Source organism: Garra rufa, chromosome 10 (assembly GCF_049309525.1).
Source record: "Garra rufa chromosome 10, GarRuf1.0, whole genome shotgun sequence".
Taxonomy (NCBI): Eukaryota; Metazoa; Chordata; class Actinopteri; order Cypriniformes; family Cyprinidae; genus Garra; species Garra rufa.
Genome location: NC_133370.1, coordinates 27,713,655 through 27,728,878, shown reverse-complemented (window position 1 = coordinate 27,728,878; position 15,224 = coordinate 27,713,655). Strand labels below are relative to the sequence as shown.

The 15,224-nt window shown below is 36.4% G+C and overlaps 1 protein-coding gene across 1 annotated transcript in view; it reads right to left on the bottom strand.

Moving 5' to 3' along the window:
• The window catches only part of kcnn1a (potassium intermediate/small conductance calcium-activated channel, subfamily N, member 1a), a 43,533-nt gene that overhangs the window by 5,701 nt on the left and 22,608 nt on the right, over nt 1–15,224 (bottom strand). The window contains exons 5-8 of the mRNA XM_073848651.1: nt 5,778–5,919; nt 5,556–5,666; nt 3,302–3,429; nt 1,577–1,646 (exon numbers count right to left, since the gene is read on the bottom strand). Of these exons, the coding sequence (XP_073704752.1) occupies nt 1,577–1,646; nt 3,302–3,429; nt 5,556–5,666; nt 5,778–5,919 (451 nt within the window). The remainder of the gene's footprint in view (nt 1–1,576; nt 1,647–3,301; nt 3,430–5,555; nt 5,667–5,777; nt 5,920–15,224) is intronic.

The following is a 15,224-nucleotide window of genomic DNA, read 5'->3' as shown; positions in this document are numbered from 1 at the left end:
TCTGGGTCTTGAATGTGGTAGTACCGTTGCTGTCTATGCAGGGTCAGAAAGCTCTTGGATTTAATCAAAAACATCCTAATTCGTGTTCCAGAGATGAACGAAGGTCTTACTGGTTTGGAACAACATGAGAGTGAGTAATTAATGACAGAATTTTAATTTTTGGATGAACTATCCTCTTTATTTTTAATGCATGTTATATAAAATCTTTATAACCAACCTACATTTGAGTTCAAAAATTTACATCCCCCTTTCAGATTCTGCAAAATGTTAATTATTTTACCAAAATAAGAGGGATCATACAAAATGTATGTTATTGTTTATTTAGTACTGACCTGAATAAGATATTTCACATAAAAGATGTTTACATATAGTCTACAAGAGAAAATTGAAAATGACCCTGTTCAAAATTTAACATCCCTTGATTCTTAATACTGTGTTGTTACCTGAATGATCCACAGCTGTGTATTTTTTTGTCTAGTGATAGTTGTTCATGAGTGCCTTGTTTGTCCTGAACAGTTAAACTGCTCACTGTTTTTCAGAAAAATCCTTCAGGTCCCACAAATTCTTTGGTTTTCCAGCATTTTTGTGTATTTTAACCCTTTCCAGCAATGACAGTATGATTTTGAGATTCATCTTTTCACACTGAGTACAACTGAGCGACTCACATGCAACTATTACAGAAGGTTCAAATGCTCACTGATGCTCCAGAAGGAAAAACCATGCATAAAGAGCCACGGGGTGAAAACTTTTGAACAGTATATGTTTTCTTATTTTGCCTAAATATCTTTTTTTTCATTTAGTACTGCCCTTCAGAGGCTACAGAAGATACATGTGTCCTAGAAGACAAAATGAGTTACATTTACGCTGATCTTTCAATTCAGTTTTCAGCCCCAGCTCTTAGAGCATGGTTTTTCCTCTAAAGCATCAGTGAGCATTTAAACCTTCTGTAATAGTTGCATATGAGTCCCTCAGTTGTTCTGAGTGTGAAAAGACTATCTAAAAATCATACAATCATTGTTGGAAAGGATTCAAATACATAAAAATGCTGAAAACCACAGAATTTGTGGGACCTGAAGGATATTTCTGTAGAACAGCAGACAGTTTAACTGTTCAGGGCAAGCAAGGGACTCATGAACTATCACCAAACAAAAAAACTCAGCTGTGGATCATTCAGGTAACAACACAGAATTTAGAATCAATGGGATGTAAACTTTTGAACCAGGTCATTTTAATAAAGTCAACTATTATTTTCTCTTGTGGACGATATGTAAACATCTTTATGTGAAATATCTTATTCAAGTCAGTACTAGATAAACAATAACATGCATTTTGGTAAAATGATCAACATTTTTAATGATTCTGAAAGGGGATGTAAACTTTTGAAACCTGGACTATGCTTTGAAATTTAACACCATTAAACACTTTTAAATGATGGCAGTTATCACATGTTGGGATCTTTAAAGTAAGTAGTATATAAGTATATATTTATTTCTCATTTAGCAGATTATAATCTTATTCCACTAAAGTTAAAATGATTCTGTTGAAGATATAGATGGTTACATGCACACTAACGTACCTTCGCCAAGTCCACCAGAGTGTTGGCCTGGTCATTGAGTTTCCTCTGCTCCATCTTCACACTGCGGAGCCTGGGAGGAGGCAGGGTTATGGAGGGACGGGGGGTTGGGAGGAGGGGGACGTTAGGGAAGAGTAACAGATTCCTGTCAGGAAGACTTGATAAGGATGAGGGATAGAGAGAGAGTGGCCTGCATGCAAGCATTCACAGTCCTGTTTGCCATACCAGACATGCAAACCCAATCTATGAAATGTAAAGAAGAGAAAACTCTTAACTTAACGTTCAAACATGACACATCTCCTTTTGCCCCTGCAGGCACGCGTCAACCATTCACAAAAAAAGCCATCCGAGAGCCTCGTTTGTGGATGAGGTCAAAGGAAGTGGCAAACAGCTGAGGTAGAGGTATATGTGACACCGCTGAAAATGCTTGTGAGAATGGCATTGCTTGCTGTGGGCTTGGTTCTGAACAAAATTTTAAAAGAATGTGTTAATGAATTTTTTTTATTTGTGCCATAGCAACTATGAAAGAGTACAGGGATGACTCTGACCATGAGGAGACATTGTAAGAAAGGCTGCCTTAATATCCTGCCCGTTAAGTGTTGTAATTAAAAGAATGCAAGTCCTCTGCTCCGATTTGTCATTTGTTAGCAAATGCCAAGATTTGAAATGTTTTTATTTTTTATTTTTGGGGATTTATTTTGAAGTATCCAAAAATAAAAATCTGGAGATGCAGGACATGGTCAGCATTCTTTCTAATGCAAAAACTCCATATCATCTTGCATCAAAGCCCTGGACGACCCTAAATGTCGACGGCATCAACTGAATACGTGTTTTGTAGAGTTAATTGCAAGACTATTTAATGAAAGCCAAGTGTGTTTCTGAATGTCCTGAACATCTTGTCCAACATACTGAGCTTATTTTTCCTCTGGACACACAAGGTGGGGCTATCAATGCAAGTTAATACAGAGATTTACTTTTGAATAATGGATTCGGTGCAAATGAACAAATCAACAGTTCCAAAGATGCTTCTCCTTCAGAAGGTTACAGAAAACCATACAGCATTAAGTAATGTTGCATCTTTTTCATTCTAGACTTAGAATGGAGAGAAGCAATATAGGTAACCAAAATCGGCATTCAGCTTCCAACTCCATGCATATGAAACAGAGACAGGGGGATGTGGGGAGAAAAACACAGAGGACAAAACTTACTTCTGAGCTCTGCAGTGATAGAGCAGAACGAAGACAAAACACAGTTCAAGTTTAGAAACCACAACATAAACACAACATGTGAGCCATTACACTGCACTAACCATAACCACAGGGTAAGGGTTTGGGAAGGAGAGGGGAGAAGGACAATCATCACATTACAAAGAATAACATGCTGACTGATTCTCCTGAAAAGTTCAGAACTCGTTGCTAATCTCTTCGACACTTTTGATACAAAATGGGAATCAGTGATTTGAGGAACTGGATTATCAAATACTTGCCCCTTTCTAATTCAACATGACTTTAGAAAAAAAGAGACAAAACCAAAACCTTCAAAACATAAAACAGTAGTTTCTCGAATTAGAGAAAACATACAAAACATACAGTTGAACATCCATATTTTAAGTTTTAATCGTAATCTTTCAATTATAATAATAATAATAATAATAAATAAATATCTGCAGCTTACTATTATCAATAAATAACATGCAAAAACGCTGAAGTGTGGAAACATTGTGCTTACTGGTGAATGGCCTGCAAGAACTTGCGCTGATGTTTGCGCACTTTGGCATGATCTATCTTCTTCACTAACTTTGTGTGTTTGTAGATGAGCCATGTTTCCCTGAGTACATTGGCAGCTGTGTTCTTTACCTGGAAGAAAAGCATGAAAATCATGAAAATCAAATTACTTACAGATGAAAATAATGAAGCATTCAGGAAAAAGAACTAAAAAACTGTTTGACAGAAGCAATGTATTTTTCAGAGAAACTATATTTTTTGCACTGAGGGAAATTTTAAAACAACACCACGAATGAATAAAAAAATGATAAAAAAAATTTTCTAATGAATACTGTACTTAAAAAATGAAAATTCTGTCATTGATTACTCACCCTCATGTCGTTCCAAACTCGTAAGACCTTCATTCGTCTTCGGAACACAGATGAAGATATTTTTGATGAAATCCAAGAGCTCTCTGACACTGCATTGACAGCAACGCAACTGACATATTCAGGGCCCAAAAAAGTAGTAAGGACATGGTTAAAATAGTCCATGTGACATCAGTGGTTTAACCTTAATTTTATAAAGCTACAAGAATACTTTTTGTATTTTTGACTTTCATATTTGTTTTCTACGTCAGAACGCTCTTGTGAACGTGCGTCAAAGTCTGACATGAAAGAGAACAAATTGTTGAATGAAGTCATTATTTTTGTTTTCTAAATGAACAAAAAGTATTCTCATAGCTTCATAAAATTAAGGTTGAACATGGACTATTTTAACAATGTCCTTACCTTTCTGGGCCTTGAACGCATCAGTTGTGTTGCTGTCTATACAGGGTCAAATAACGTTCGGATTTCATCAAAAATATGTTAATTTGTGTTCAAAAAATTAACGAAGGTCTTATAAGTTTGGAACGACATGAGGGTGAGTAATTAATGATAGAATTGTCATTTTTGGGGGAACAATCCCTTTAAAGGGATACAGTAGTTCACTTAAAAATTAAAATTAGCCCATCATTTACTCACCCTCCAGTAGGGCTGTGCAATAAATCGCATTCGATTGTCATGCGTATCTCATCAGTAAAGCCGGTTCTGTGATTAGTAGTAAATCTCCATCACGTGCGTTCAAATGGCGCGGTATTTAAAACACTGAGCCGTAGATCACTGAAAAGCTACGCAATATCGCGTTCAAAATTGAATGCGATTCATCCGCGATTCATCCGCGATTTTGCATAGCTTTTCAGTGATCTACAGCTCAGTGTTTTAAATACCGCACCATTTGAACGCACGTGATGGAGATTTACTACTAATCACAGAACCGGCTTTACTGATGAGATACGCATGACAATCGCATGCGATTTATTGCACAGCCCTACCCTCCAGACATGCTAAGTGTATATGACTTCCTTCTTACAGACGAATCCAATCAGAGTTGTATTAAAATTATCCTGGCATTTCCAAACTTTAGAATTGCATGGGTGGGTGTTTCTCTTAATCAGTTCAAAACAAGTCCAATTAAATGCATCCATCCATAATAAAAAGTGCCTCATACAGCTCTGGGGGGTGAATAAAGGCCTCCTGTAGCGAATCAATGCATTTTGTAACAAAATTCAAATTCATTCACATTTAAAATGTAAGAATCACTTTAATCTAGCTTGCGCCAGCTGGTCATACATGGAAGCACATGCAACACTCAGAAATGATGAACGCAAAAGCGAACGTGCCATGGACAGAGGTAAACACAGCACTGGTCACGAATTAAAAAGTTCAAAATGGGGATTTGTAAAGAATGATTTCAATATAATACCTTTGCTAAACTAAGGATACTTTGCTTCCTTTGTTCCTGTAAACAAATGTTGGTTTGTGTGAGATGCTGACATCCTACAACATCTGCCCAGACTGCTTCCGTGTACGACCAGCTGGTGCAAGCTAGATTACGTTTTATATATAGATATTTTTCTTACAAAATGCATCGATTTGCTACGAGGCTTTCTCGGAGCCATGTGAGGCACTTTTTATTATGGATGGATGCACATTATTGGACTTGTTTTGGACTGATGAAGAGAAACACCTGCCTATGCAATTCTAAAGCTTGGAAATGCCAGGATATTTTTTTAATATAACTCAGATTGGATTCGTCTGAAAGAAAGAAGTCATACACCTAGGATGCATGGAGGGTTAGTAAATAATAGGCTAATTTTCATTTTTGGGTAAACTAGCCCTTTAACACAAACGGCTAGTTCTTTCCCAGGTTTGCAAAAATAAAGTCCAGTCACTTACTCGTTTACAAAGTTGGGTGTCCATCATGAAATTGTGGACGTGTTTCTCAGCTTTTGTCAATTCTAACTTTCTGGCTACCACCGCGACTACAAGTGCAGTGCAACCAGCGCCCTACAAGAAGAGATGGTGAATAGTATCTATTCTCAACACAAATATTAACATTCAGAATTTGTGTATATTTGAAATATTATAATTAATTAAAATTCTATTGTAAAGACATACCATGATTCCTGTGAGCAGACAAACCCCTTTCCCACAGTATGTATGAGGAACCATATCTCCATAGCCAATTGATAGGAAAGTTATGGAAATTAGCCACATAGCTCCAAGAAAGTTACTAGTGACTTCCTGTTTGTCATGATACCTAGAATGGAAGAAAAAATAGGCAGAGAACCTTGATCAGGCTGTGGAAGACAAGGTTTAAAGTATAATTATGAACTTTTAGCCCAACTGACAAAACATTTGCAAGCATTCTGGTGAAACAAGTAGAATAGACTAGTATCAACATCAGGTCTTTCATAAAAGATTTTTTGTTTTCCAGTAAAGATAATAATAATAATAAAAAACACAAAGTGACAACAGTGAAACCAGTAAATACCACACAAAATTTAGAAACATTTAAAATATATACATGCTAATGTGTTTTACTCATACAACTTACTTTGTATCTTCCCAGACACGAAACAAAACTTACATAAAAATGATAAAAAGCTAAATGTATTTGATATCCATTAAAATGTTAATTATTGTGTATTTTCAATAGGAAATTAAACAACTAACACAAGTGATCAAATGACGTGTCTGTTTTCACTTTGCAAATCAACAATACTCGACTGTGAAATCCAGTCCACAAGTCAGTGAAAAGATGATCCAAATTAGCTAAAAAAAAAAGTTTAAAACTCCTTAGAGACAAATACAAATGACCTAAATCATGGTCCCCAGACTAGACTATTGCTAGCAGCTCATTCACATATCTGCATGAGGTTGACCTTTTCAGCAGCCTGTCAAGGAAGAGCTAAGCACAGGTCAGAAGACATTTATCTGCATTTAATACAATATAGGAACACTTTTGATGAGGAATAACAGAACAAGACCCAGGCTCTTCAACAGTCATATTGAGTAGCCGGACTGAACGCAAATGATTCAGTTTCAACACTGAATTGTTTCTAATCAAGCACTTTAATTGCATTTTAAAAAATCCTAAACGTCCCCTTTAAGACAGCATACTCAAAACACAAGAGAGGTCATGCTACTATCATTTGCGCCTGTCTATAGCACAATTCAACTCTGCAGTCATGCTCTAAGACCAGGAGCATTGGAATTAGTTTTTATTAATGTAATGGGAGAGCCCCATTTTCACATGCGAGAAGCATAGTTACCATGCAGGCATTTTTAAGAAGAAATCCACATCCTGCATGCTCTTGAAGCCAGTATATTGAGAGCAAAGATACAAACCCTATAATAAAACTAAGCAACATATGCAATGAGGACAAAAAACATCAGCTTTTAGTATACACTTAATCTTTTTTTTCCATTTAAGTATGTGCTAGTTTTAGTGAGGGATGATTGTCATAAAATTAAGATATTTGCCCATGTGCTACATCACCATTGTGAAACAACACACAGTGCTGGAACAAACCATTCTTATATAGCTTCAGTCATTTTCAACTGATCTTTTTTGAAGCTGGTGTCAGATCTTAGAGGTAGAACAAGTCCTCGGCATACCAGATTTTACTCTTGAAAACTCTGGTACGAACTCTTGCATTCTGCAATTATCTCAACCGTACACTCGCTCTTAGAAGCCCATTAGACTCTAATAATTCACATGGCACGATTTTAGGAAGAGGTCATATCCTGTGAGGTCTGTCTGTTTGAACATACGAACATGAATATGCAATACAGGTCTGATCATGACTATGCACACTGTCTTCATCATTAGCTTGCCTTTGCTTTGACAGTGCAGAAGTGCATTAACATTTCCCTCAATCGAAAGTAAAAAGCTACATACTGGCCTTCTAAAGCTCTCAATATACTGTATGCAATACTGGCATAAAATGGAGAAGAGCTGGCACCACCTTCAACTTAGATCAAGAAGTCTATCTGAAAAAAGTGTTTTCCCACATACCCCAGTCATATCCCAATTTCCCATAAAACCTCTACAGGTGGTTGTTTAGTAGCAAAACTCACAGAACCCAGCAATCTCATTCCTTTAATGACTCAAACCCTGACAGCATGGTTAGAGGATGCAATGATGGAGCAAATATAAAGATATTTAACCTCATGTTAACTAGGGATGCACAAAGTTCTGGTCATTTCTGATAAGTGGATAATTATTTTTTGTGTTATGGCCAATAAAAACATATAAATTAAATACATTTTGCACTATTTTTTTTAAATAAATGAAAACAAAAACAACTTAAATGTTTTTTAAGAATCATTTTAAGTGAGTATTACATGACAGAAATCTAAAAATAAAAAAGAGAGGAAATGAGTTTGCACAAATAAATATAGCCTTATAAAAATAAATAAAACAGTTGATAACCGATATGGCACTTATTTATTGTGTAAAATCAAAAAATTCTAATATGGTAAATAAATATGCACAACTAAATATTCAATATAGCCTTATACAAATAAATTAAAAAAGCACTAATATCGGTTAATAACCGACATGGTACCGATATATTGTGCAAAATCTAAAAATACAAATGGGGAAATTAATATACACAACTAAATATTCAATATAGCTTTATTCAAATATATTTAAAAACCACTCAAATCGATTAATAACCGTTATGATGTTGATATTATGTGCAAAATCTAAAAATGCAAACGGGGACATGAAGATACACAACTAAATATTCAATATAGCCATATTCAAATAAATTTAAAAAGCACTAATATTGGTTAATAACTGATATGGTACTGATACATTGTGCAAAATCTAAAAATACAGCTATGGGAAATGAATATGCACAAGTAAATATTCAATATAGCTTTATAAAAATAAATGTAAAAAGCACTATTATCGGTTAATAACCGATATGATGCCGATATACTGTGCAAAATCTAACAATACAAATATGGGAAATTAATACAACTAAATATTTTATATAGCCTCATACAAATACATTTTAAAAAGCACTAATATTGGTTAATAACCTTTATGGTACCGATATATTTAATAAAATCTAAAAATACAAATCGGGAAATGAATATGCACAACTACATATTCAATAAAGCCTTATACAAATAAATTAAAAAGGCTCTAATATCTTTATGGTACCAATATTTTGTGCAAAATCTAAAAAAAAAAACGGGAAATAAGTATGCACAATTTAAAAAATCCATATATCCTGATTTTAAACTTTAAAAAAGCACTTACTAACATCGGTTGATAGCCAATATGGTACTGATATATTGTGCATCCCTAATGTTAACTAAAAGTGTCACACAGTGGCAATGCCACCACATTTAATCCCATAGTTCAGCCCCCCATTCCCTTATATCGTTGACTTCATTTTCAGCTCACACTGCATGTTAGAGGCTTCAATGTGACAATAAAACCAGACAAGGTTCATACACAATATTCCAGTACTCTGGAGGAAGGTAGCATGCAGTCATCTGGACACGTTTGTAGAAACAGTCCTTCTAGCAGGTCTGTAATTGAGCGAAAGCTGGTGTTTATTCATCTTCTGATTACCGTCCTTAAAACAACACTCGACTAACTGTGTGCACCAAAGACGGCATATGTGGAGACACTGTGCAGCATCTTGACAAAACGGAAGGTACTGTGCTACAATGTACCTTCTCAATCGCCTGCAAATGCTCTATTCCTATCTACGCATATCTTGCTTTTCTGTTATCGAACTTTCAGCTACATGAAAACGTGTTTGAGAAGGAGATAAAGATGGAATGATGCATGGAATCGTACGTACATTTGGGGAAAGGGCCTAAGAGAAGCAAACTGCCTGAGTCATGCAAAATATTCAGGGAAAAGTGGGCAGGGAGGGGGCGGAAACAGGACTAAGAGATGTGAAGCGATGAACAGGAGGTACATGAACTCAAGTGTGAATGATAAGCCAACGTTGCAAATAGCAGCAATGTTCCTCCAATGTCCCAGCCCTTCCTTCATTTTCCCGTCCCTCCCATTCCAGACGGACTCCGTGCTCGTCCAGTCTCACACCGTTCTGCCCTTTGGGCTGGCCAGTGTGCTTAGAGAAAAGAAAATAGTGCAGTAAAAGGGCCAATTTAGCAGCACTTTGGAGAAACGAGCGCCTCTTTTGAATGACGACAAAGCAGTAAACATGAAGACTACCATGCTGTTTCATAGTTTACCAGAAGTGGGCACCCAATAATCTAGCATCCTAAAACCTCGCTTTCTCCCGCCTCGGAGGAGACTGTGCTAGAATGGACAGCAACGTTTCACCTTTCTGTGCTCAAATTGTCATCTAGAGGCAGCCATAGCCTGTGTGATAAGGTTTACGTTGAGTGAACGTGCAAACAAACGCGACCTGACCGTACAGCAACCTACATTTGAATACTACAAAGATGCAAAGAAAGCACATGTATCAGGTAAAATATAAAGGTTTGTTTCTGTAGCTCTCTTTTGTGCTGGGGCGTATTACAGTTCAATAACAGCTACTGAAGGAATAATCGGGAAAAAAAGAGTTGCCCTCAGGCCTGTTTGTAAAGGTGATTTGAAGGAGCTGCTCCATTTTAACACAAACTCCCTCCTCCTCCTCCTCCCTCCTACTCCTGAGCACTTTAGAAAGAGACGCTTGATTCACAGTGCTGCACAAATCATAGCTTTCGAAACCGTTAGTGCATTTGCTATCAACAAACTTCTCTTTTGCGGATGGTGCCACATTCACACACGTTTTTTTTTTCCTTAGTTTTTATCAATAAATTATTCTATTGGAGTTTGTATTTTTCGGTCAGAGCTGCCAAATCCCACCCCCTCCCCCCTCTTAGAGCAGCAGTGGCACCAGCTCAATGAACAATGATAGGTTTTCCACGGCTAGAGAACGAGGACTCACATGGCATCCCTATGGAGCAGCATAGAGGGGAAATAGAAAGTACAACAGTGAATTATAGTCACACACACGCACTCGAAACCTCCTCCCATACGTTCATACAGGCACGCATACGCAACGCAAATTACTCACGCAAGAAAAAACCAGAGTGTGGGCAGCATCGTGTCGTGCATTGCAGCCGATGAGACTGGGGTGCAGAGTGCTGGGTAGTGGTATGGTGTAACATCAAAACCTTCACCTCGTTTACCACTCCAAACGCTTCATTATTGCCTTTTCAGTCTCTTGTAAAGCCACTAAACATTGCCAGAGACTGCTGCTTTTGTAAACAACCTTTCAGAAGTGAGCCATCTTTCTGCCACAGAGATGAGAGATACTGACACCTCTTCTTGTCATATCTTTTGTTTGCCTTACACTCTTAAAAATAAAGGTTCTTTACTGGCAATGATGGCTCCATGCAGAACATTTAACATTCATGGAACCTTTCTATTGCACAAAAGGTTGTTATAGTGAAAAAATGTCCTTAGATTAATAAAATATTTTTCACACTAATAAAAAATGGTAAGAACTGTTCCCAAAATAGTTCTTCTATTGCATCGCTACAAAAGCCCTTTTTGGGACCTTTATTTTTGAGAGTGTAGGTGGAAACAGACAACTGTTATATATTAGGGCTGGGTGTCAATACATATTTCCAAATTCAGTTAAATTTAGAATGTCAAGCACTCGATTAATTTCAGGGTTTTTTGTTTCATCCCTAATGATAACTGATTTATTTGGAAATATATCAGTTATCATTATAATATGAAAGATATTTATCTGTAAGAAAAGAGTGTGTTCACAGCCATTTGGTTGTTTGTTTGTTAATCACTTTAAAAGAGTCATTTGTTTGTGAATCAGACTACACCCAACTCATCATACATACTAGGGCTGGGTTTTGACACAAATTTCACTATTCGATTTGACTGTGATTCACAAGCTTGCAATTCAATTCGTTTTGATTCGATATTGATTATTATGATTTTGGATACATATCAGGTACGTTACATACAAATTTCTCAAAGAAAAGAAATCAACAAATGCTGTAAAATATACATGAGACATGTATATTTTCTAAAATAATGATAATTTATATACTTTTTAACCTAAAATGCTCATCTTGTCTAGCTCTGCTTGTACTCTGTGTATTCTGGTTCAAGACAGTTAAAACTCCCATCTCATTTTCTCCTCCAAATTCAAAATTGTCTACATCTCTGCAGAAGTACCGACCCAGTGTTTACAAAGTGAATGTGCAAAGATGATCAAACGCCCTTTACAAAAAAAGGTAAAACAGCGATGTAGGATGATTTTGAAATTGGAGGAGAAAGTAATACTCAGGCAGAGACAAGCATTTGAGGGTACAAAGTTTTTTTGAGGTTATAATTTTTTTTTTAAGAAAATAACCGATTGTTTCGCTAGATAAGACCCTTCTTCCTCAGCTGAGACTGTTTAGAGCTTTTTGAAGCTGCATGTAAACTTCATTTTGGAAGTTCAAACTCCTGGGCACCATAGAAGTCCACTATATGGAAGGAAATCTTAAAAAGTTGTCCTCAAAAAACATAATTTCTGGATGACAAGGGGGTGAGTAAATTAACAGTAATTTTTAGTTCTAGAAGCGAACATATCCTTTAAGGTTTTGTAATGATTAAGTTACAATGACATAATTATATTTCTACTGCAATTGTTTTTTTGAAATATAAACATTTAGATGGCAGCTGTCACAAAAACTTGACAGATTTATTCCAACAAAAGTATTGAAAAGGAGTGAAAAATTATAATAAATATGTTATATGGTGCATTTATTCAGCAAAATGCTCCTCTCTAGAGTTAATTTTTCTAGCTGACTAAACAGTTTATAGTCACCGAATATGTTTTGTTCAGAGGTAAATGTGGTGTTACATGACATATGTGACCCTGGACCACAAAACCAGTCATAAGTCGCTGGGGTATATTTGTAGCAATAGCCAAAAATACATTGTATGGGTCAAAATTATTGATTTTTTATTTTATGCCAAAAATCATTAGGAAATTAAGTAAAGATCATGTTCCATGAAGATTTTTTGTAAAATTCCTACTATAAATATATCAAAATGTAATTTTTGATTAGTAATATGCATGGTTAAGAACTTAATTTGGACAACTTTAAAGGTGATTTTCTCAGTATTTTGATTTTTTTGCCCCCTCAGATTCCAGATATTCAAACAGATGTATCTCGGCCAAATATTGTCCTATCCTAACAAACCATATATCAATAGAAAGCTTATCTATTGAGCTTTCATGTGATGTATACATCTCAGTTTTGTAAAATTTAACCTTATGACTGGTTTTGTGGTCCAGGGTCACATATAGTTTACAAGCTGTTATATTGGGATCTTTGTGTGGTTAAAACACCGATTAAGCAATTACATGAGACTTTTTATTTTAACATACACTCTTAAAAATAAAGGTGCTTTGTGATGCCATAGAAGAACCATTTTTGTCTAAATGGTTCCATAAAGAACCTTTAACATCTGAAGAACCTTTCTGTTTCACAAAAGGTTCTGTGTGGCGAAAGAAGGTTCTTCAGATTATAAAACGGTAGGAAATAGATGGTTCTTTAAAGAACCTTTGACTGAATGGGTCTTTGTGGAACCAAAAATTGTTATTCTATGGCATCGTTTGAAGAACCTTTTAAAGCACCTTTATTTTAATTTTATTAAGAGTGTACCTTCTGATGTTTATTCATTATTTTTATGTTGAAACTGGTAGTGGAGGAGATGATCAATTCATGTGCTGTATCTCTTGAACTGAGGCGCTACAGCAATCTGTTACACCACATTAAACAGTGTCAAAATGGTAATTATTGTTTGAATACTGTAATAAAATGGACAGAATTTAAAATCGGAGACTTTGATTAACTGGATGGGAAGTGCTCTACAATGTTAGGCTACAGGCTAGACGGATCGATTCTTGGGATTTAAGAATCAATATCGTTTCGTAAAAATGAGAACTGTTTAAAAAAGAAATCAATATTTTTACCCAGGCCTAATACATGCCTTTTAACATTTTACATTCTCTGCAAACTCTGGTAAAATACAACTTAGATTATCGTAGCTTAGAGTAAAAGATCTATCAAGAATTTTTAAGGAATTTGTTCAAATGAAGATCGCAATTAATTTGAAAATAACTACTTTTTACCCAGCCCTATTATATATGCATACACATTTCTAGTGCCCCGTTCACACTGACAGCATTTTATACTGTTCGTCACTAATATTCTCTGTCATATTATAAGTGGGCTGCATAACTGGCCATAGCTTTTTATGGTGCGTTCACACCGCCCAAAACGTCAGCGTCAGTTGCGGCAAGATTACATGTAAAGTCTATGGTTGAGTCCGTCAGAGGTCCGTCAGAGGCTCTGCGGTGCGTTGTGTGCGTTGGATCCGTCAACTTTTCAAGCGTTACCTGCGTTTCAAGCGTCAACGCAGCAAACGCAAGCAACGCAGAAGTTCAGCTAGCTGAACTTTTGACGAACTTGACGCAGTGTGTCAACCAATCAGAGCGTCTCACTGTAGCGACGTCACCACACGTATCTTGAATGAAGCGGGAGCAGAAAAATAACATTTTCAACAATGGAAGACAAAAGCTCATTGTAGCCGTCTGCAATCGCAGAGAATTGTATGATCCGTCCTCGTTGTTGTATAAAGTTAGGAATGAAAAGGAACTTGCTTGGTTGAAGATCGCTGAAGAAATCGGGATGTCGGGTCAAATCTTTCTCAACGTAATTATTTCCCATTTCGTTAGCTAGCGAAACATGGTCATGAGAAGATTCCAAAATGTCCAGTCCCTACTAGTTTGCCATGGTTTATTCAGGGGAAGTGTGCAAAAAGCGGTGGAGGAGTCTGAGGGACAGAGCGTTGCCTGACGTGTGCGGTGTAAACGCACCAAAAAGCAAGCGTTGCAAGCTTCAACGTACATGCGTCAAACTAGATGCGTTGGGAGCGTTGCCTGACGCAGACAAAGTGTGCGGTGTGAACGCAGCATTAAAATCTCATATAATTATGTCAGTTTTCTTCCAGCTTAAAAAAAATGATCTGCCAAGTGAAATATTGATATACTAAAGACAGATCATATATTAAAGCCTCTATCTATAAACAGAATGAAATTATTCACAGTAGCATTAACGTCTTGCCTATACTTAACTACAGTATCTCACAGGAGAATAATCAAGTGATCTATTAGTAGTCGCCATATTGCATCACCTCATCTCATTTGCATAGAATAAACATTTTTTCAACATGGTTCTATCACTGAAGATTGGCTCCCACTGAAAAATAACTTGAGAATTGAGAATCGGTGGCAGTGTGAATGGGGCTTGAAGTTTCTGCACAGCTGTATTTACGCAGATATGTTTCGTTTTAAATTTTAAATAAAGACTGATTCCGATATAAGGCATGTGTTGGAGAGGTAAAGGTAAGGAGAAGCAGGTAATGCAGGCAGGAATGGCAAAGACAGAGTACAGATAAAACAGTTAATGATCACTCTTTTGAATCTAACCCATTCATCACAGTGCTGCTTCAGCCCAACAAGGCTGTGTATGTCCATTTCCTAATGTGCCTTA